The 24267-nt window shown below is 41.9% G+C and overlaps 1 protein-coding gene across 1 annotated transcript in view; it reads left to right on the top strand.

The window, feature by feature from the left end:
• Nucleotides 1-6: 6 nt before the first annotated feature.
• Nucleotides 7-24267, top strand: part of LOC109312160 (protein SOGA1-like) — a 67896-nt gene continuing 43635 nt past the window's right edge. The window contains 3 exon segments of the mRNA XM_019538204.1: nt 7-100; nt 728-952; nt 5037-5195. Coding sequence (XP_019393749.1) covers nt 65-100; nt 728-952; nt 5037-5195 — 420 coding nt within the window. The 5' untranslated portion in view covers nt 7-64.

The following is a 24267-nucleotide window of genomic DNA, read 5'->3' as shown; positions in this document are numbered from 1 at the left end:
CGGCGCTCTCCCCGAGGCCGGCCTCAGCCTCAGCCCGCAGCACCAGGAGGAGCTGCGGGAGGAGATGGAGAAGCTGCGGGAAGAGAACGAGACCCTCAAGGTGAGCGCGGAGGGGTGGAGGGAGGCAGGGGCGGGGGTGTGCAGCTAAGCTGGGGGGCAGGGAGGCTCCTTTATTCCCTTGGGGGGATGAGGAGGAGGCGGAAGAAGAAGCCACTTCTTCCTCCTGGATGCTGGGGTGGGGGGGTGGAGAGGGGCAGAGAAGGGAAGAGGGGCTGGAGAGAGCTGGATTCCTCCTCTTAGCCCTGGGAGTGCACCTGGGAGCATCCCAACCCTCCCCCTCCTGTGGGACAGGGGCCCTGGGGGGAGGGAGGTGTCGCCAGACCCTTGGGAACTCCCTGGGGCTGGGCCTTTGCTGCAGAGCAGCAACAAAACATGGTGGGCCAAATCCTGGCTTCTCCCTTATTCATTATTCATGTGCCGGCCGAGGGGAGGGAGGCAGGGAGGGCTGAGCACCACACCAGCGTGAGAGCATGGAAGGGCGATCACGTCTGTTCGTTCTTTCCCTGGCCTCGCTGGCTTCCCTTGGCCTGCTCTCACAGGGCAGGAGGGAGAACGTCTGTTTCCCAGCTCCTTTCGAGCCATGTTTCCCAACCCTCTTGCTGTCTCTGATGTTTATTTTCCTGGTTGGTCACTGTGCGGCCTCTTCTCCTTTCCCACTGGGTGTCAGAATGAGATAGATGAGCTGAGGACTGAGATGGATGAGATGAGGGACAGTTTCTTCGAGGAGGACGCTTGTCAGCTTCAGGAAATGCGCCACGAATTGGAGAGAGCCAACAAGAACTGCCGGATCCTACAGTACCGGCTACGTAAGGCTGAACGCAAGCGGCTCCGCTATGCCCAGACCGGGGAGATTGATGGAGAGCTCCTGCGGAGCATGGAGCAGGACCTCAAGGTACAGAAGGCCCTCATATCAGCAAGTGCTGGTAGGGTTGAAGATGGGGAGAACTGATTCACTGAGGAAAATGCCTGTTCCCAAGTGAGCCTTGATTCAGACATTTTTCTCAATGCCATTTTGAAACATGCACCCTTGAGAGCAATATGGGACCACTGGATAGCCAAGGCCAGATTTATACTTTTGGGTCATCAGCAGTATTTATAGGACTCTGGGCTCAACTTTTATTCTTTACTTAATCCCATTTTTATTGAAGTTAGTGGAAGTTTGAGTGAGAAGTGTTTAAGATCTGTGTAAGGCTGACAGGATTTGGCCCTTTGTTTTCAAGAAAACAAGCCAAAACACTCTGCTCCAGGTCCTGCAACCCCACTGAATAGTCCCATTGACTGCTGTGAGAACATAACATTCAGTCCAGCTTCAATGGAACTATTCGCATAAGTTATTCATAGGGCAAAAAACTGTCTCTACTGAAATCAATGGGGAAAAAAAAACACTTGTCTGTAGTGGAGCCAAGATTTCACCCATAGATCCTAGGACAGAAGGAACCATTATGATCATTTAGTCTGCCCTCCTTCATTGTATAGGCCACAGAATGTTACCAGGCAATTTCTGCATATGACCTATAACTTCTGCCTGAACTACAACAGATGTTTTAGAAAGACTTTCAGATCTGATTTATAGACTTCAGACAATGGCAGATCTAACACAATCAATATGGAAGTTCATTGTTGTAAAAATGGTGTTTTATAATCTGCATGTGTCTAGGTTCAGCTTTCATCCACTAATTCTTGTTCTTCTCTCAGAACTCTTATCTCTACACAAAGACCATGATCAAGTCACCTCTTAACCTCCTTTGCTAGAAGCTAAATAGAATAAGCATCTTTAGTCACATGCAGTAAGGATGTTTTCCACACTAGTTTATTTATAGGGCTCTTTTCTGAACCCCTTCCAGCTCATACAGTATCCTTGTTACTGATCCTTGTTAAAATGTGGACACCAGAATCAGGTATGGTATTCTCATGGGTTTTCTCTACTGATGCCATACAATGCCATACTAACATCTTTCTACTTCTATTTATTATTTGCACTCTTATCAAGGATTGCATTTTCTGCCTTGACCATCTCATTCCATGAGGGGTAGAAGTGGTCAGGAATATTTGCCAAAACATTTTTTTCCAAACCAAACACTTTTTTTTTTGGCAGAAAGATAATGATTTGATGCAGCTTTCTCAGGTCTATGAGAAAGCTTATGGAAAAATATTTAAGAGTCAGCCTCACAGCCAAGAACAACCAGGTGGTTAAAGTACTCAGCTGGCACGTGGGAAGCTGATGTTCAAGTTCCTGCTCTACACACTTTGAAAAAGGAACTTGGATCTGGGTTTCTTGCATCCCAAGTGAATGTTCTAAGTCTGGGCTAGAGTCACTCTCTTTTTTTGCAGCTCTTCCATTTTTTATTAATAACTAAATATTCACTGGGCCTGATAGGAAGAGCTGCTTCTGTAGCCCAGTAATTAGGGTACCAGCCTAACTTATGGGAGAACTCTGTTCAGGTTCCTGGTTTGAATTAGGTACAGCAATCATCCAATCCTAGATTTCCCATGTCCCATATGAATGTTGTAACCATCAGACTATTCCAGATTCTGATGTGGAAGGGTCTCTTTCTTATTTTCTTCCTGAAAAATTCTAAAAGCTTTGGCTTCATTTTGCATCAAAATGGAAGCAAATACCAAAACCTTGACCTTTTGTTTACCAGTCCTCCATATGCCCTCTAAATTCATGATACCCTTTAAGTGACATTGCTTTCCAAAATAAAGCTGTCCATCCCACATGGATAACTCATATTTTTGTTTCCCTGATGTATTGCATTTACCTGTATTAAAATGTATGTTGTTCAAGGAAGCCCAAATTACCTAGTGATCCAGATTGCTCTCTAGAGTTCACCTGTCCTTATTATTTGTCATTATATCAATGTTGCTGTTATCTACAAACTTTACCAGTAATGTTTTTACTTTTTCTTTGATATTGCTGATGAAAACTTTGGATAATGGAGGGTTAAACAGTTACTTCTGGGAGCTCACTACAAATGACCCCTTAGAAATGAGGATTCCCCATTCACAATTGCTTTTTGAGATAGCCTGTTTTGAATCCACTGTGCTGCTTTGGTTTTTGTGTAACATTAGTTTTTGATCAGATTATTTTGTGGGGCCTTATGCTCCACAAATGCCTTATTGAAGTCTACGTGCATTGAGTCAAAGTGTTTACCTTTGCCAATCAAACTTTTACTTTCCCCCAAAATTTTTATCAAATGGCATCTAGTGTAAGGAACCTAGGCCTCATCCTTCTGTCAGGACCAGAATGCAGAGTAACAAAGAGCCAGTTACAATAGCTCACTGGTAGCTGAGGAATCTCTGGTGTTGGTGAAATGTCCAGCTGAGCAAAGCAAGTCAGGATCTGCCCGTGATTTGGTATCTCACAGTCCCTTTTCACAGGATACACTTGGAATTCATCTAGCATGGTTTCTTCATCTCCATCTTCTGGGCAGTATGAATGTGTCTTGTGTGTGTGCATGGTGGCAAGGTTATTGATTGATTGTGTTCTAGCATACAGCAGTTGTATTGGTACACTCACTCATGGTTGTGTTTCCTGTCAAGAGAGTGAGTCACTAGCTGCTGCTACTGCTGCTGCTTTCTGATGGAGAAGATTCTTTTTGATTACCTGTTAGCCAATGTTTTGTTTTCCTTTAGAGATGCAGTAAATTAGAAAGCATATTTTTAAATTGTTAGTAATATGTCTTGTTCATAAAAGAGAGATCTCTGATCTCAGGCTAAGTACTGCAAACACCAAGAAGGGATAAACTACGTTTTTCCATTCTTAAAGAAAGTCACAAGTCCAATCTTTTAAAATGACTCTCATGATGCCAAAATCATCATGATAGTCATTGTTGATGTTTACCTCAATATTTTAGATTCATAGACATTAGGGCCGGAAGGGACCTCGGAAGATCATTGAGTCCAGCCCCCTGCCCAAAGGGAAAGAAGTCAGCAGGGGTCATAGGAACCCAGCAAGATAGACATCCAAATGTCTCTGGAAGGTGTTTAAAGTATGTGCTTGAACCACCTTCGGCAGCAGTCTATTCCAAACCTTGGGGGCTCAGACAATAAAGAAATTCTTCCTTATGTCCAGCCTGACACGGAGAAGTTTGTGACCATTCGATCTTGTCATCCCTTGGGGCGCTCTGGTGAACAGACGTTCCCCCAGATCCTGATATATGTGGTATTCTAGTTTTATTAGTGCCATTAAGTGACAGTACAGTGACATGAGAGGCAAAGCTAATGCTGAAGTGGGAAAATGGATTATGTCCTTGGTTTCTTTAAACCCTGCTCCTGTGACAGTGCATTTCAAAATGTAGAGCAAAAATGCTGAGTCATTACTTCACTTTAAAATATTATATTGTGTTTTGGTGAATAACACAGGTTCTTGGTCAAAGACATCTGTGATTTATCCTATTTTTCTTTTTTTATTAATGTAATTAGAAATAAAGGTGGAATTTTGATTGACTTTGATTGTGAATGGGGAGGAAAGCAAGAAATTGTTCCCCCTACTTTTGGTCCCACATGATGCCCAGAATGCATGGGGCTAGAGAGAACATGGACTCTTCACTTAGCTAGCACTCCCATAGATAATAAGTGCTTAACAGGGTTATACTCAGGTGCAGTCAGAGGGGAAGTGGTGGAGCAGAAGGAGTAGGGTGAACTAGCTATGTTTGAGAGGGTGCACAGTCTGTACTGTCTCCAAGGGTGATGAAGCTGCTCTGCTTTGTGCCTGAGTAGCCCCAAGGTGTCATACAGATATAGGTTCTGATGCAACTCTCACTGAAGACAGTGGAAAGAATCCTCTTACATAGTGAAAGTTAGTGGAAGTTAGACAGAATTCCCGGACATCCGATTTCCTTCTGAATACTGTCTTCTATGCATTCCCTTAACACATTTTCTACTAAACAAGAGACAGAATCAGTACCTAAGTGGTTAGAATTACTGTAATAACTTCTCGCCTCGTTTTTCTTTTTACTTGTAATTCCATTTAGGTTGCAAAGGATGTTTCAGTAAGACTTCATCATGAATTAGAAAATGTGGAAGAAAAACGTACTATAACAGAAGATGAAAATGAAAAGTTAAGACAGCAGCTTATAGAAGTTGAGATTGCCAAGCAGGCTGTACAGAATGAACTGGAAAAAATGAAAGAGGTTAGTACTGTCATTTTACTGTTGATACTTCAAAGTATGTGAAAGATAATTTAGGCCAATCTGAAATTCTGACATTGTCATTCCTGAAATAATTTCTATTTCATATAGCAGCTACAGTTAAAGAGAAACTTTGAGTGCTCAAATATGGAAGAACAAATCCTAAAAATACTAGAGTAAGGCACCTTGGTTTGGGGAAGTTGTAAACAAATTGGAAAAAATAAAATGTTTTTTAAATATCTCTTAAAAGGCTCCTTTACACATGCTCTGGAGTGGGGGAGGGGGTGCATTTTGATTAGAGTGGTTCTTGGGAGCCTCTCTAAGTAAAACACCTACAGCATCTTGTGTGTTCAGCACCCTGAGCTCCAAAATGGTGATAAGGGCACTTTAACTAAAGTTTGTTTGACAAGCTTTAGTTAAAGCGCCCCTGCCACCATTTTGAAATGCAGGGGTGCTAACTGAATGCATGTAATGCTGAGGCTGTCGGAGCATTCTTATTAGTGACTGAATGAATCAAGCCTGCTCCAATGCATTCTAATTAGAACATGTTGGAGCAGGCATGTGTATGGGTGCCCATAGAAAGAATGACTGTAACCTTGCTTTTCTCTGAAGCTCTGGTGATATAAAGCTGCTATGGCTGAGGGTCTGAGAGATTCTGCCTATGCATGACAGATGCAGGAAGAATGCTTACGGGAGATCTAGGCATATGAGTTTGCTGAATGGTGTTCCTCATACCTGCTTTTATAAGAAGCAGCATATGTTCCTTCAGCAAATGCTGCCAGACACTCGCTAGCCTGCAGTGGAGGAAGGTTTTGGCTGTGTTCCCATTCCAGATAGTCCCATCCACTTTGAATTTTGGAATGAAATGTTCAGTCTGTATAACGCCTGAGTCTCGTGTAAGATGCTGGAGCAAGGAAAATGCTGTCTTTATCCTCTTCCTCAGGTCCTAGCTGCAAATGCACCCAGAATTTTGCTACTAAAGTAAAAAGACATGTGCAACAGCAGTACCTCGTGCAGTAGGTGGCAAGATAACAAGCCATATGTTAACAGGAAAAGAAGTGTTTTAAAAATGAATGTTCTAAACAGATCTGGGGAATAACTCGCCCCTCCAATACATCTGTTCAGGGAATGCCTCTGATTGCCATTGTAGAAATACTTCCCAGAAGGAAGTCCAGTTTCTAACTTGATATTGTTTAAGACTGAAGCAATGCATTTCAGTTGATAAGAAGGCCAGGAAGGAAGCTATATGGTAAGTTATATTACTTTTAGATTTTTTTGTTATAATTTAGCAGTGGTGCTTTGTAAACAATCCCTTTATGTTTTTTTCACAGATATTGATATGTAAACCTCTCAGTAGAGGATAGAATGGGTGCCCACTGCCACCTTACTACAAGCTTCTTTTTGCTGCTTTTCCATCTAGTAGCAGGTCTGCAAAGTACATGAAATTCTGACTTGCTCCAGCTTCTACCTCCTCTTCTATTTCCTTCTTTTCTGTTTTCACCCTGGTTTTCACTATAAAACATCACTACTTGGAACTGCCAAAATAATTGGCTCACATGTGATTGTTTTCTGGTTACTTTTCTGGGCTCAACTCCCCTCCAAACCTTTCCCTGTTCCAGTCCATTTTCAATCTGGTCTGGCATTTAGGGAAGATAACCCAGATAATACTCCTCCTCCTGCCCAGTACTGCAGGTTGTGCCAACAATGAGCTTCTGCCTCATGGCCTCTTTCTTCCTGGGCTGTGAATTATCAAGTATAATATCAATTTGCTATCTCACATCCTTTATCAGCAAGCTACATCCTGTACATGTAAGAGAGTGAACTTAATGATAGGCCTTTATCACCTCTACTGTCTGTCATCTCCTTCTGCTAACTTCTGAGTCTATTTTATACAGTTCCAGCCACCATCACTGAGCTGTGGTTTGCTCCTTTTATCTTCACTTCTCTCCTAACTTGAGCATCTGATGCTTCCAATCTTTGCTCCTGATTCAGCAGAAAGATCCTTGGAGTCTAGGAAGAAGGAAAAAGACGCTCAGTGGTTTGGCTTTTCTTGATACTGTTATCTGAGCTGAAGCTGACTCATGATACCTTCAGCCAAAATGATTGAACTAGGGCAGAGAAGAAAACTAGTAGTAGGAAGGGGGTAGACACTGGACATCAGACACTGAGCTTGAGAGGCAATGTTGAACTTTATCCTGCAGTAGAGAACTGTGCTCTATGAGCCTGAGTAGATGAGTATTATCAGGCTAAGGTGAGACCTTTAGAAGAAGAAAACTGCACCTCTTGGACCAGACTACTGTATCTCATGAATCAGGCACCTGAGGTAAAAGATGCTGGCTGTGGCTAGGACTATCATCACAGAAAGTTGAAGGATGGTTGAGAAGAGGCAATACATACACACAGAGAGAAGCAAAGTGTACACTAAGAACGTATGCTATTACTGTGATAATATGTGATGATTTTGCCACCACCTGGAAAAACAATGAAGGGAACTTGGGATAGAGTATGGCTTTCCCTTCTTATAAACTTGGAAGTTCAGTATCTGTGAACCTACTATGACATCTGCTTAAACCAATCTGCAATTTAATACAATTTATCTACAGCAAATCTTGGTTTGCTGCCTTTCACATGTTCAGATGTTGATAGACATTTCATGAGTCTTAAATGACATCCTCAGACTGTCATAATGGTAGCTTGCTGTTTGTTTGTGAAAATCATTTCTCTTCTGTGAGTCCTTCTTTTGCTTGGCAGCACTTTCTCACTTTGGTAGTCTCATCAAAATCAGTGGGGTTTCGTAAATAAGTAAGTTCTGCTCAGTGTGAGTAAGGGTTGCAGAATCAAAGTCCTAAAATCAGATTCCCATCTCAGTTATTCCAGCTTTCATCACAGCCTTAGTCACCAGTCAATGAAGTTACCTTGATCAGAGTAATTATGATCAGAATGGGACTGATTTGAGTATTTTAAAATGAAACGTTTTATACATTTGCCTTAAAAATACAGAACTCTAAATTCTTGTCCTGGCAGGTAATAGAAAACTTGTATTTTCTTTAAAATTAACATATTGGTGACTTCTGTTGGAAATTTGCTTTCCTTGTAAGACAATGTACAGCTAAGAGTGATCTGCCAAAAGAGGTGTAAGAGAATGGTGGAGGAAGAAGGAACATGACATGCTCTTGAGCATGCTCTAATCTCCAACTAGAACATGACTGAATCCTGTAACGAAATCCTCATCACGAAGATGTTAGAACTGTGAAGTTACTGTTAAAGAAAATGTAAGATCCAAAATTCAAGAATGGATTTAGTGTGTATATGAGCAGGGGAACGTAAGAATTGCCATTTATTGGATCTTACCATAGGTCCATCTTGCCCAGTATCCTGTGTCACACAATGGCAGAGAATAGATGCTGAAAGGGAATGTGAACAGGTATGACCAGGATTTTTTCCACTGTTCCTCTTCCACTTGCAGCCTCCAGCATTTAGGAGTTTATGCAGAGATGGATTTGAGCTCTTTACTGGAAACTTTTACTCATACTGACATGGCATACATGCATATGCACATAAACACATAGGAGCTGATTCCTATGTTCGCTTGGATATCTTGAAAAATCAAAGGCACTGTGGTGTATTGTCAGATGAGTTAAAATTAATGTTGCTAATGGCAGAACCAACCTGCAGTCTGTTGAAGATCAGAATTTAGGGAACTCTTCTGCACCATAGCATATGATATAAGTATTTTTATACCAATTGTTCCACCTACAGTCTGATGATGCCCTGTTTAATGCACTCTGAACGTATTTTGCTTAGCAATCTTATTCGCTCACATCTCCAGATAGAATCAGGCCAGTTAAGCTTTAGTATACTTTGCATATTTTTCATGTGCACTGTGCGGTATCAGCCTTTGTATGTAACAACTTATGCCTAATTGCTTGCGTGAATGTAGTCTTGATACTTAATTATTATTAATAATGATATTTATATTTATTGCACTGTGTACCCACTGCTAGAACTATGCATTCTGTTATTGCTTTGGTTATTGTTACTGATTCTTTAACACCTTCATTGGATTTTTTTTAACCACTTCAGTTCATCTTTACCTATGCAACTTAATGATAAATTTCTATTAAAGGCCACTGACCAAGATCAGCAAAATATTATCCATATTTAAAACATAAAAAGATAGAAAAATAAGTGAAGAGTAATAATTCATTATTTAGGACTAGATTTTGTTCAGCCCTTATGTTACTTCTTAGGGTGATAGTAGGAAGGAAAGGTTCTCTCACTTGTACAGCTACAAAAAAGCCAAATACTATTACAATGTAGCAGTCAAGGGTATATGGGAGCCATTTACTAGATGGTTCCTTTTGGGAGAAATGAGTAGGTAAGAAATAAGCTAATAGCTGTGTGTGTGTGGAGGAGTATGATAAACCCTATGCATGGTTTCAGAAATCACTCCCTCCATACAAAGATGGAGCCTTGGGAAACATTGTGACTTTCTTAATGTAGTGCCTCCTGGCGAGGGATGCAGTCATGGGCCTCTTTCTGTTAAGTGTTCAAACATTTTAACTGTGAAGCAGCATGGTCCACTGAGTATGGTACTGGACTAGCAGTTTTGAAAAATTTGGGTTCTGTTCCCACTGTTTTTCACTGACCCACCCTTTGACCATAGCCAAGTCATTTTACCTCTCTGTTTTCTGTTTCCTTCTTCGTTGTTTTTTTGTTTTTTTAAATCAGAATGTCTGTGGGACTGAAACTGTCTCATATTATAGGTTTGAAGAGTGCCAAGTGCAATAGAACAATGATCACAGTTGGGCTCTTTAGGTGCAGAGTAATGGAAGTAATACTCTATCCCCTACTACTTAACATGTATCTTGTGCTTTACATGTTAAAATATATTGATTTATTTAAACATAAAACCTATTAATCAAAATGTGCAAAATTGGATTAAATTATGTTTTTGGTAACTATAGAGAGTTTTATAGTAAAAGTTACCCAAAATTAAAAGACCCTGTTTTCAATCAATTATTATTTTTCCAAGGATGATAGTTTGGGCTGAAATGTTTCATGTTGAGTAATTGTTTCCGGCTTAATTTATACACGTGCATTGAGGTTGTTCTGATGTGCTGTAGTTACTGACTACATTGAGCTGTTGGCTCAATTAATCAGCAGCCCCTAGATTCCAGCATCCCAGGCTAAAAATGGTGATGTGGCACTTTAACTAAAGCCCATTTGATGCTGCCATTTTTCAATGCAGGGACACTGATACATGTGATGCTTCAGGCACTTTAATTAGAGTGGCTATCAGACCCGCCCTAATTAAATCAACCCTGCCTCCCCCTTCCTCCACCCCCCACCCGCCCGCCTCTCAGAGCACACATAGAAATGCCCTCAGTGTCAGTCTCCTCTAACCCTCTCCCCAGTTCCTTGGCTTCATTTCCAACTTCCTTGCCTTCTTATATCAGTCTCTTTGCTCAGACAGTCCCACTTCTCTTCTCACATCCTGGCTTCTTGTGTGATATCTCTCTTCTACTCCTCTGTGCACCATTAGTGATTCTGAGTCTCAGGTCCTCACCTGACTTCATTATTTGTCCCCCCCACCTGATTCCTGGTTTCTCCAGCTCCCTAGTTCCTTCACTGACTCCCAGTTCACCCTCTCTAGCTCAAACCCTCATAGGATTCTTAATCAAATCTTCTCATTTTCCCTTCCTGATTCTGGCTCTTGTCCCATCTGTATTTGAGTCAGGTGCCTTTTTCCTGTCTGCCAGAGTATCAACACAAGAGTCACAGAGATTACAGGATAAACTTAAGTCCTGGGCTCAGTTTTGGTGTCTGGCTTCATCTCAGCAATTGCAATAACACATTTTATCTCTGTAGCCCTGGGCTGGATCATACTCAGTCCCTCTAGCGGGTGGTCAGGCACTCAGAGCTGTGTGGGGTGCAAGTGGAAGGTTCACAGGTTTCAGTTCTATGTGCTGAGCTTTGCCAAAGGCATGGAACTTGGCCAAATATGGGGTGATGTTTACAGAAAATGCAAAAAGATATATCTATGGCTTGAAATCCCAGTCTCAAGTCCCTGCTCCAAAGCACAAGACTGCTACAACTTTTCAAAGAAAAGTTTGCAGAAATTTTTAATGTATTTTAAGCAACATTTAGATGGATGTAATTTTCAGCTACCTTAGGGAGCAAACACCATCTATTATGGCTTAACTGCATGCCCCTGTGACTAAGCTAAATCACTGTAGCTTTTAACCCTGAATGAAATAAAGTTAAAAGTCATAATAATTTTCCTGTGCTTATATCACCATAGGAGCATGCAGATGTAATAATATGTAACGGAGCATAACAGCTTCTCAGGATATAATTTTCCCTAGCCTATTCTTCGAAACAGCTGAACCTCAGCCCCTGAAACTTGGCCCACCCGTACAAAAAAATTAATCATCCAGATTCATCTCAAAGCTGAAGTTAGTAACTGAGAGCAAAATCTCCATAAATCAGCACTCCTTGGATCATCCAGGCATTTTTGGCTATCACAAATTTCTGTCCATTCAAGAGGCCCAAGGGATAGGGAATGCCAGTTGTCTTGCCTATACATTATCTTTTTTTTGAGGCCACTGATTTTTTTGTACTCTAGATCAGAATGCCATAAACACCCAGAACCTCAACGTGAAAGATGTTGGCATGCCAGGGGTAGATACTGGGGGAGCCATGAGGAGCCTGATCCTTGCTGTGGCAGTGCAGTCCTTGCCCATCCCTGCTGTCTGCCCTGAGGCATATGTGCACCTGCCACTGCCAATGAGCAAGGCCAGGACTGTAAGTAGCTGCACTAGGGTCTGCAGAGCGCCTGCTGGGCTCATTGCCAGCAGGAGGTGCATGTACACCTGTACAGCTGGTAGAGGAGGGGCAGGGGCTGCTCTGCCACAAGGATTGGGCCCCTTATGGGTCCCCACTCTGTTTGCCCCGATATGCATGTGCACCCACCACCAGCAATGAGCCAGGCCAAGGCTTTGTGGACCGTGGTGCAATCCCAGCCCAGCTTGTAGCCTATGGCAGGTGCATGCACACCTTAGGGTAGACAGTGTGGGGGGGCAGAGGTTCCACCATGGAGCCTGGGTTACTTGCAGCACGGGGTAGCTGGTGCTTGTAGCAGCAGCTGTACCAAGGTCTGTAGAGCCCCAGCCTCCCTTGTTGCTGGCAGCGGGTGCACATGCACGTGGGAGCAGATGGTGGGGGAGCCGTGAGGAGCCTGATACCTGTGGCAGCGCAGCCCCAGACTCCTCTGCTGTCTGCCCCAAGGTGCATCTGCTGAGCAAAATGCCTTCATGTGCCACACTCTGGCATGTGTGCTTGGGTTTGCTGACCCCTGCTCTAGATCCTAAGTTTTGTATTGGACATTAGTCAGTGCTACATGGCTTTTCTGTAGGGGGTTGCAGAACAGATATTCTGATGCCCTTCAATATTTACTTATGTCATTGCCTATAGCTGCAGAGGACTGAAATCAGTGACCCAGATCATCCGTTTCACTCCAATATTCCTTTGAACCATATTAACAAGTGATATGAACAGCCCACATATAATATCTATTATACTAGATGCCTTAGGGAAATTAGTAGTGGAACTCAGCGCTTTTTACTCGTATCTGCTAGGTCAAGTGCATCCTCAGTCAGTAGTAATCAAATATTGTTATCACTTAGAGAATAATTTTACATTCTTTGTTCAGCCAAAACTCCTATCAGCTTCAGTGCATAAAGAATGCACATTTATGCCTTTGTTGGATATTTAGAGGTCTTACAGGAAGGGTGAGAATGATGTGTAGAAGGTCGGGCTCTTGATATCTGCATGATGGGTTTCATTCATTTTATTTCCTATGACACATCTATATTCATTGGACATGTACAGACATTCACTTCTCCTGGAAGAGTTGTTTCTCTCCCGGAAGAAACCACAAGGGCACAAATGTTCAGGATTTCTCTACCAAAGCAAAAATGGCCACTCCAAGAGAAAAAATAACCTGGGAACAACCAGGTTAAATCACTCCCAAGAGTTAAGTTCTGAGAGAAGCTATAGGACTGTCCTCCAACATCCCAGGGTGCTTTGCTCCTATGCTTTCTCCCAGGGGAATGCCATTTGCTGGACTGCTGCTCCAGCCAAAATCCCACATTGTGCTGCAGGAAGACACAGGCTGACTCTGAGGAGTCTGGGTCAGCCAGTCAGGGCTACCCTGTACACTGCTGCTCTCTGTCCTTGGGCAGATCGAGATGTGTGCACAGAGGCCCCATGGCTGCAAGCTCTCTGTTCTTCAAGGGCTCTGAATTAAAATATTTGTTTAGCTGTCTCTGGGTTTATTCCTTACCAGGAAAACAAACTTGGAGAATACTCCCAGATAATTTGAATGTGTGCTCATAGCTGTTATAGTTGTCTTTAGGAATATTCAGGTTTTTATAGTCAACCAGTTGAATTAAGAACATGTTCCACTTTAAAAAAAATATGAACAAGCTTAGGGTTTGGTTCTGCCACCTTTGCTCAGAAATCATCAGGTATACTTACAACAGATATCATCCAATAAGAATCATTAGCAGTTCTTCCCTACTAATATATTGGTTAGTATGACCAAATATGGGGGAATCCACTTACTTGCTGATTTAAATATGATCAACTGTACTCAAACAATGAACATTACTCATTTGAGTGTGTTTTTGTTTAGCCTAACTGGGTTTTGGGTCTGAGCCTTGTGGGAAGTGCAGCCTCTCTGTAGATACTCACTACCCTTCAAGAAGGAATGGAGTTGAGAGTACCAGGTAGCGGGTGGGGCATTGGCTTCCATCCACTACTTGCTTACTAGAGTGGTTGGCCAAGCACAAGATGGGTAAAGTAACCTGTCTTTTAAGAGTAACAATAACTTACTTGCTCCTGGAACAAAACGGCAGTACGGAGGATTTATGTTTGTCTGGGTGTGTCTACAGATTTGTTAATGTGCAGTGGTTACTGACCATTTAATTTAGTACATGTATAATCGAGTACTAAATAAATGCACAGTAACCAGAGTTACTGCACAGTAGCGCAGGTGAATGGCTTTTTAGTTATGCTATGGTGCAGTAGCCTACTTGTATTGTGCAGTAGCATATTGGCACTGTTTGTGCTGTGATGCACTACTGCACAATATTATTAGGCTACTACACAGTTGGTGTCTTGTGTAGATGGATCCTCTGAGCCTCAATTTCTTCTTTTAATTTATAGGTTTAATCTATCCTGTGTCAATACTTCTCCTATTGATACCTTTAAATGGAGATTTTTAGTTATTGAAGTTCACAACCTGACATTTATTAAAACTCAGTTAACCTAAAAATATAAAAAGAGATTTAGTTCCAAAAGTCCTGAAGCACAAAACAAATCCAGGATAAAGTTAAGAAAAAAACTGTCTAATTCTTAGAGCCCAGCGATTGTCTAAGCCACGTATGTGTTTGATAATAGTCTTCAAAGACAAAATAGGTTGTTATAAATGGGGTGGTAATCAACTGTTCTCCATGTCCACAGGGGACAGCTCGAGAAGTAGTGAGATTAAGTTGCAAAAAGGAAATTAGTCTACAACTTAATTAATGTGTTATAATGCTTACCTTAAATTTAGGTAAGCATTATAACACATTAACTAAGTTGTACAATGTTTGTCACTGGATGCTTTTAGTTACAGATTAGACACATTTGCCCAGGATGGTTTAGGCAGGGATGATTGTGGACTAGACAACAATTTCAGGTCATTTTAAGCTTTATTTTTCAATGATTGGGGCCCCAAATATTTGTTTGTAAAAACAAGATTGAAACAAGGTTATATATGGATATTACTGAGCACTGTAGGTATGATCTTGACACCAGAGGAAGTAATACCTTATCATCTGGGTGCATCTACACATGCTATTAATTCACTTTTAGTTTGCTGCACAGTAAAATAAGGCACAGTAAGCTTTCCCCAGGAGCACCTCTACACATGCACCCATTGGGAGCCCATCAGGAACAAATTTGCTACTCCTGTCCTACTCTGCCCCCACACAGCAGCCAGGGGGAACTCCAGGCTCCCGTGGGTGCTAGCCCTAGGCTGGCAGTGAGGCACCATTGTCAGGCCTGGGCTCCAGGGGGCAGAGAGAACTGTCCTGCCTTTGTGGCAGCTGCCTCCCAGACCTAAGCCCCTGCCTTGGGCAGCTGCCTTCCTTCCAGCTGCCTGCCCCAATCAGCAGGAGCAGGGGCTGGAACACCATTCTCTGCCCTGGGCAGCTGCTGGCTTTCCTAGCAGGTAATAGATTTACTGCAGCCAATTGGAGTGGGAGCTGGAAAGCAGGCAGCTACCTGGGGTGGGGGATGTGTCCCAGGTCCCATGCCAATTGGACCAGGGACTGGGAAGCAGACATCTACCAGGGGCAGTGGATGTGTCTCAGCCCCCGTTCCAATCTGCTGATCGAAGTAGGGGCTGCCCAGAGGAGGGGGACAGTTCCCCCACCCTCTGCTGCCTGGGTTGACCAGGAACATTTTGCTCCTGGACAGCTGTCCATATGTGCACTACTGCACAGTAGCTACTGCATGGTAAATCTACTACCTGTACCTACAGGTATTATCCAACCACACAGTAGACTAATTTACTGAGCAGTAAATGCTGCACACATGTAGACAGTGTTGCTTTACTGCACAATAGATTAGTCTACTGCACAGTGAAGCATCTCATGTAGACATGCTTTCTGAGTATTCCTACTGATTCTGCTGTAACAAAATTTGTTATAACTTGGCCTTATATAGCTGTTACTGGGAAACAATTTAATCCCTCCAACAAAATATGATGCAACAGTGCCCTGCCATTTGAAGGTAATGTTAATGAAGTGTCACAAACAAGGAAAAAATATGTGTATTTGAAAAGCAAATGTCAGTTAATTAAAGGGTAATTTATATACCATTTTGTGTGCCGGCCATTAGCAACTCATATGAGCAGTGTGATGAAAATTGAGTTTAGCCAAGCTGAAATCCAACAGCCTGATGGACATTAAAAATACAGACTCAAAACACTTCCAAAATAATACTGCAAGATTTTTTAAAAGCTGTTAGTATGTCTTCTGATAAGATTTTAATTTGGAACAAAAAAGGTTAGTGATACATTTTCAAGTGTCAGTGCTGCACAAGTATGGTTCAGTGGATAATCATTCCTTTGTCCCCACATTTATAAGACAGCAACTTTTCCTGATAATCTAAAAAATAAAAAAAATGGCAAGTATAATAAAAATAAGTTGAATACCTTTACTCCGAAAGGAAATGGTACACTTTCAAAGTAATCCAAGCACTGCTGATAATTTACAAAGGAAAATTGCTCCAAAGCATTACCTTCATAAATCATTGAACCTGTAATGTGCTACTTATTCCAGCTTCGCTTTTTTTCCTCACTATTGCCAAGATAATTGCATTTTGTTTTAAATCCTTTCTCTGCTTGGTATGTGAAACCCTAGGTTGCGTGGTTGTTTTATTTTTATGGTGGTTAGCGCATAGAATGGGGTGAATGGGAGGTGAGGGGAGGTGCTGCTGAGCATGGAGGGGAAGGGAGTCGGGGTGAGGGATAGTCTTACTTGATTTGTAGACCTAGAAAAGTCCTTGGCTGCTGCTCCCACAGTATAGTCTGTATGGGAGAGAAGGGAGAACCTGGGAGCCAGGGTACAGCCACCCCTGAAGAACTGGTTGCTGCTCCTGCATCCTCCTTTAATCCTGGATCTGCACATGCATGTAGGCATGTAGAACTGTGGCTTGGTTGGTATGTAATAGGTGTTGGGTCAGAGCACATTACTTATAAACTTAACTTGCCTATTTAAATTCTTCAAGTAGGGAGCACCTTTGTGTTATAAAAGGCCTTGTTCATTTGGACAGAGACCTCTAAGCACTATTACAAAATGAATAAATAAGAACAACTATTGATAAAAATGCTCTCCTGCAATTGTGAGCTAATGGGGCAGACACTGCACAGATTTTAGGACCTGTATTGAACCATCATTCCTTTAGAAATGTTTTGATAATCTAGGAAAGATGACATTCTGAACCAATGTTGTTATTATTTTTCTACTTACACAGAGCTCTAGATTCCTGTATGCATTACTTTGCAGAACAAGTACAAATTTCAAAATAGACTGTTTACTGAACATATCCTGAGCCATAAGTAATAATAGTTATAACGCAATTTCAACCCCTTGAACCATGGTGCATGAACCTGTATGTCTTAGTCCCCTTGTACTCTTTAAAAAAGCTGGGAAAATCAATTAGGGTGTGCAATCAAATAGGGTGCTGAAAATCAAATAGGGTGCTGAGGGTGAAGAATCTTGCATCAAAGAAAAGTTATCAGAGATATATTGTAATTTAGTGTACCTATAGTTATTTCTCTAGTTAGGGCTTCTTTTCACTTGCCCTCAAGTTCAAACCTTCAGAGAATGGACAGAAACCTTTTCAGGCAGCTTCTCCTGATCTTCTGGGAAGAGAATGTAGGGTGACTGAATCAGGAGGACCCAAGTGAGCAGCACTGACATTCCCTTTCTTCTGCACATGGAATTTGTCAGTGAATTTTTTATGCCCCACTCTGGCAGTGAGCCCAAGCTACCAGCATTCCTGATCACAGTAGCGTGAAACACCTCAACTCTAGGATGTTTCCCAGTGCCTCCGGTTGGAAAACATGTTATACTGTCAGGTTATACTATATTTCTGCTAACGGTGCTAGAAATAAGAAACATATTACTTTAAGTTATAGCCTGCCCCCTCCAAGAATATGTTAGTACAGTACATGTACAAAATCAGGTGAAAAAAATGGCAAGACAGCCACCGGAACATGGATGAATAGTATGCAGTACTTGAGACTTGCCACATAAAATAGTACCATGTTAGCTATATAATAGCTCACTCGTTTATCACTTTCTCTAAATAATGCTTTAGATAGCTGAGTTTCTATTAGTAAGATATACAGTACTTGCAATATGTGTTAAGGTGGTTGAACCTACTTTTGCTGTACGCAGTAACCAAAGGACACAGAATGCTATTTAGAAGCCAGTACATTACTGGCAAGTGGTATTGTGTGCTAGTGTAACATGGGTATTCATCTAGTAGTATGAATTTAGAAGGTCTGGTGTGGAAATGTTGGTCCTTTCTTCTGCAGTCTTTACAAAAATAATCTCCTTTTCAAAGGTGAGATAGTTTAATATATGATAGTTCAGTTGCACATTCTTGATAACTCATTTCCAGGGGACTCAGAAATAAGACAGTGTGCAGTGTAGCAAGGATATTGCTTAGAGAATTGCAAGCAAAATGTACACTCTCATTTTATACCAAGGGGGAGGAGTGCTTTGTTCTGAGAGAAGGACAGGGGGATTGTTGCCAGGTTACTGCTGGTAGGCAGGAATGTTTCAGAGCTTATTGTTTGCAGGTTATCTTTATCACAATCATCCCATAGCCAGTGTACTGAAGGTTAGATTGTTACAATCCTACCAATGTGGCATTTTATTCTGCCACACTGAGCTTGTTGTGAAGTTGGTTACCAAGGTATAACAGTAATTGCGTTTTGTGTGAAGTAGGTTCATATGTGTGAGCGTGCTAAAAAGCTCCAGTAAATACATTCCATATAACATATCAAGCGCAATCTTACCCTTTTTTTTCCTAGAAATGAAACACAACAGAGAAAGGACGGTGCATTTAGTGGCGATGTTTAATGCTGTGTGTAAAATATTTGCTTAGGCTATATGTATGAGGATAGAAGTGACTACGCAGGACAGTGCAAACTGTGGCAATTCTTCATTCATTTCTAGCATGTCTGTACTTTACCTCATTCATGTCCTATTTGTAATATTCACTGCAGAATTACGTGGCATCTTTAGGCCTTTAGGACATTGCATTTACTGTATATATCCCTAGTATATGTCATTGAAAATCATGTGGCTATAGTCACAAAACTTAGTTTCGCCACTGAAGCCAGATCCAGATGTGCAGGCACGTGCAGTTTGTGGCACTGCAAACCTCTTTGCAGTGCCACAAACTGCACATATTGCACATTAAACTGTGCACGGCATTGCTAATTATCAGCTCTGGGGTAAAATTTGCTACTGGGAAGTCCTGGTAGCAAAAAATTCCCCTGGAAAAAAAAAGCGTCACAAAGTACACCAAAGTGCTTTGTGTCGAGACAAACAGAGATGGGGGAGCAGGCAGCCCAGGGCAGGGCAGCACCTTTACTGAGGCACCTTGTGACCCAGCCAGCCACTTCCCCCCTCCCCCCCCCAGCAGCACATGGAGCAGTGGGACAAGGTGTCCTGCTGCAAAACACATGAATAAGAGTGTGCACTGCTTCACAAATTTGTGCCGCTACTACTTGTTTTGCTGCAAATGCACAGCCTTGCTTATGTGGGATATGCCACTCTTCCACTGTGACCAGTGACTGTTCAGACTCTTCTACTGAATGCAGAACATTTGATGTTTTATTAATACTAAATGGGGCCTGTGTCTGAATGCTGGGCTTTAGAAGTCTGCTTATTGTCAGCTGCAGGTTTGTTTTGAACATATCTCAGTATTCGTAACATCAAGTAACCAGAAACCTCTGACATTTTCAGTGCCTTGGCAGATCCAGGTTCTTGTAACATTTCATAATCAGTATCAAACATTACATCCATCATTCTCAAGTAGAAGACATAAGTTGAGCTTCCTGGATGTGTTTTTTTCTCCCAATAAGTGGCTTTTACTTGTTATGTGAGCGTTTTTCTATCATCACTAGTTAAGGCATCACAATCTAAGATACGTTTAAGAGACCAAAGTATAGCCACTTATATTTTGCCTTATGTGATCATAACTGTATCATAGTGGTGGAGTAGGCTGCCAAAATATAACAGTAATTATGTTTTGTGTGAAGTAGGTTCTTATGTGTGAGTGTGCTAAAGGATCCAGTAACCTGTTTATGTCGCAGATGAGTGCTTTCAGATGCCTTCTGTGCACTGGATTTCATCTCTGTGGAATGTAATAAAAGGAGTTTGCATTTATCTAGTTCATGATTTATGGCAGCCATTATGGCTGCTTAATTACCAGAACCATATGATGCTACAGGCTTGACTAAACCTTTTTGGTTTTAACAGATAGTAGCACTTTGGACTCCCAGTGGCATGATTTATTAGAGGCAATACCAGTGACAGGGTGTGTTTTGAACGTTACCATGATGATATGCAGACAGAGGCAGACCAAAAGGTTATTTCCAGTCTGGAGAAAGGACTTCTTGTTGTTGAATTTAGAGCAGGGCTGTCCAACTGGTGGCCTGTAAGCCACATGCTGCTCACGAGGAATTAAGATGTGCCCCCTAGGCTCCTGCTTGGCTGCTGTTTCCCTCTGTCATTTTGGCTGCAACCATGGCCAGAGTCTCAGGGCTCCCCCACCCTCCTCCAGCTGCTGCTTCCTGCCTCTGCCATTGGGGCAGGGTAGTGCAGTAAGCAGTACGGGAAACTGAGGGTGAATAAGGGGCAGCACATGGGAGAGATGGGGAATGGAGCTGCATGTGAGGAATTGTACCTGCATGGTGCAGCAATGCAGGGTTGGGGGGAGAGGAATCACACTCACATGCCTGTACATTGGGCCAAGGGAGAATTGCACTGATGTGGCTGTATGGTATAGCAGGGAGGGGGAGCAGTGCCCAGAACACTGGTGGATGGGGGTGAGGCTTGCCCATCTGGATATGTGGTACAACAGGGAAGGGGAGGCAGAGTGTTTGCACAGCCTGATGTCCTGTGGCTTGTCTGGCATGGCCCATACAGCTTGTAACCCAAGCTGGCCCCCCGGGGCCTTAACGAGTTGAATAGCTCTGGTTTAGAGCATATCTTAGAGAAAAACATCTTGATTCAAAATTTGCCAGTGATGAAGAATCTCTTGTTACAATGGTTAATTAGTCTTGCTGCTAAACATGTTCACCTTCATTCTAGTCAGATGTGTCTAAATCAGTTATTCTCAACCAGGGTACCATGACACCTTGGGATATCACAAGATCCTTTTAAGGGTGCTACACAATATTAGCAGCACCAGAGGTCTCAAATAGGAATCCACTGTGTCAAAAACATTTCTGGCCTGATGTGGCCCGAGTTCTTTGCAGCAGAAGAATTGCTCTATTACTTTTCCATAGTGAAAAAAAGAGTGGAAACTAAGAGCTGGTGTTTTCTGAAACATGCTTTGTATCTAACAAGAGGTGCCTGGGATCCGAAAACATTGAGAACCACTTGTCTAAATTCAGCTTCCTGCCATTGGAAGTTGCTTCATCTTTGTCTATAAGGTTCAAGAGTCCATTATCAAAGTTTTCTTCTCCACACAGGTATTTTTAGACTCTGGCCATGTTACCACTTAACCTTCTTTTTGTTAACATAACTCTATTGAATTCCTTGAGTCTTTCACTTCCTTGAGCGTTTCCTTGAATTTCTTGAGTTATTTGCTGCATCTTAGTGAATTTTTTATGAATCATCAATAATTTATCAACATTCTTCTAGAATTGTGGACATTAGAACAAGATACAGTATCCCTGTAGCCATCAAACCAGTGTCAATTATAAGGGTAAGCTAAACTCTGTGCTCCCACATGATATCTAAATTCTTATACAGTTAGAGATCCCATTAGCCCTTTTGACCACAGCAGTGCAGTGGGAACATGTGTTCAGCAAATTGTCCACCATATCGCCCGTATCTTTTTAAATATTGCTACTCCCCAGGACAGCATTCATCTGTTAAGTATGGCTTCCTTTCTTTGGTTTTGGATGTACTTTATATCATATTATATGATTATGTCTGGCTCTGTATTAGTGACCTGTCCTCTTCAGGTCACTAGTTTACTGCTGTTTCAACCTTTGGGTTTTCTGCAGACTTTCTCAGTAATAATTTTAAATTTTCATTCACATCATTGATAAAATACGAAAATCGTAGAGCTAAGAGCTGCTCCTTGTGGGATCCTTTGCGGAAAAGTACTTGTTCACATTCAATTCCCTATTTACGTTTTGATATATGTCACTTAGCCATTTTGTAAACAGGGCGCATATGCTGGATATATTATAAGCCTACTGCAAGAGACATTCCGACTGAGATATCAAATTTGAGATATCAAATTGGTTACACTCTAGATTAACAGAACTACTTAATTAATCTCAGTCTTTGACTATGCCCCTATTAAAGGCTATTCCATTTTAAACACTGTCATTGAACATGAGTTATTGGGCTCAATGCAAGAGTAACTACATGAATTTCTATGGCCTGTGTTACACATTAGGTTAGACTAGATGATTTAATGGTCCCTTATGGCCATAAAATCTCTGAAACTATGAAGTCGTGAATTTGTCACTGTGATTATTCTGCCTCTTTGCTATCTTGAATTTTGATTTCAACACAACTGCAAATATGTACTAAATGAGAATACTTTTAGCAGACTTTAAATTGTTAGTGTATTTAAGATTTCCAGAACAAAGAGGAAATGGTAAGCTGACTTATATAATGCCATGGGCTAATTCCTGGTAAACATATAGTAGCACGGTGTTCCTCAGTACTGGCAACCAGTAGATATGTGAATTGCAGGGTCTTTGATATTATACCCTGTGTACATGAAACTGCCTGTTGATAAAGCTGTGGGGTGAATAGGCCCAGATTGGAGCACAGAAGTCTGCTGCTGAGGGGCAAGAGTGAAGGCAGATATCCAAAGAATATATATATGATGGTAGCACAGATAGGACAGCACAAACTGCCTCCATTTCAAAAAGGAAAGTCTGATGTTCTCACTGTATCAGTTTACATATGTAGGGAAAATGCAACTTACAAAAACAGCTTGTTTCATCCCCTTTTGTTACATGACATAAAATTGTCTTTGCTTGCTTGCTGCTACCTTATACTTACCATTGTCTTAGTTTGCTTATTTATACCTCTGTTGAGCTCATCCTTGGGTCTGCAAAGGCTATTTCTAACACAAAATCTGCTGGGGCAACTGAAAGATATCTACCACTCCTTCCCAATATCTCGGGCAGTATGGAGATGCTTCAGACTTGAAGCTACTCTGTCTTACACCAGCTTGTAACCCATTACCCCAGTTTTACCAAAACAGTTCCCTGATGATGGCAAAAAGATAAATGAAAGCAAAAAGAAGGTCTTGCTTCATGGACAGCTGTCAGGTGGTGATTGCTGTTGGTTGTTCAGATAAAAGTGAGATGGTGCTGTATTATGCAGAGATAGTGTCCCCCTTCAGTACCTTAGTGCACAATCTGGAAGACTGGATCAGGACATGAGGACCAATTCTTTCCAGTTCCCACATAAGATGGAAGTTCCCTTCTCCCCAGACACCAGGAACAAGTGTGAGTCAGCAGGTATTCATGCCCAGGCCCATCTAAGACTGTGGTTGGCATCTGTTTAAGGCTGCAGGCTGGATTTACCTAGTTTGGGTTAGAGGCGGGCAGACAGGCAGGACCTGCTTCTGCCACTGCTTTTGCCAGTGCTGGCATTGGGATAGCACCCACTACCACTACTTTTCTTCACAGTAGCAAGAGAAAACTGTCAGGCTGGTGCTTTTCCCCACAGCAGCTGGGGAAAGTGATTCCTGACAGAGCTCCCCTCCACTGAAAGCTGCTGTGTAGCTCCATGTCCACAGGCTGAATCAAATGTCTCTGCAGGCCAGATCCATCCCATAGGTCATAAATTGCCAACCCCTAATCTAGGACATGCAGTTATGCCTGAACATTGTTTGTTGAAGTTTAATGCACTATAACAGTTTATAGACTATGATGTGGAGCCAACATTGAATGGAAACAAATAACAGGACAAAACCAGAGTAAACAAATTGATGAAAAATTCCCTTCTGATATGTCTGTCTGTATTTTATACTCTTTTATGAAAGATTATCCTGATTCAGTTTCTATTCATTGCTATGTTCATAGCAATGGATGTGCAGAGAACTGGAAGATTTGTCCCCAGAGCTCCCAAATTTCTTTCCTCTGGTCCTGAGCACACAGAATCTAATATAACTGCACACTTTAATTTGTTTATGCATGTGCTGTAGGAGACCATAAAGCTTTCTCTGTTTCATTAATATT

Source organism: Crocodylus porosus, unplaced genomic scaffold (genome assembly GCF_001723895.1).
Source record: "Crocodylus porosus isolate Cpor-Errol unplaced genomic scaffold, CroPor_comp1, whole genome shotgun sequence".
NCBI lineage: Eukaryota > Metazoa > Chordata > Crocodylia > Crocodylidae > Crocodylus > Crocodylus porosus.
The sequence above is the reverse complement of the archived record's forward strand: the minus strand, read 5'-3'. Positions and strand labels throughout refer to the sequence as shown.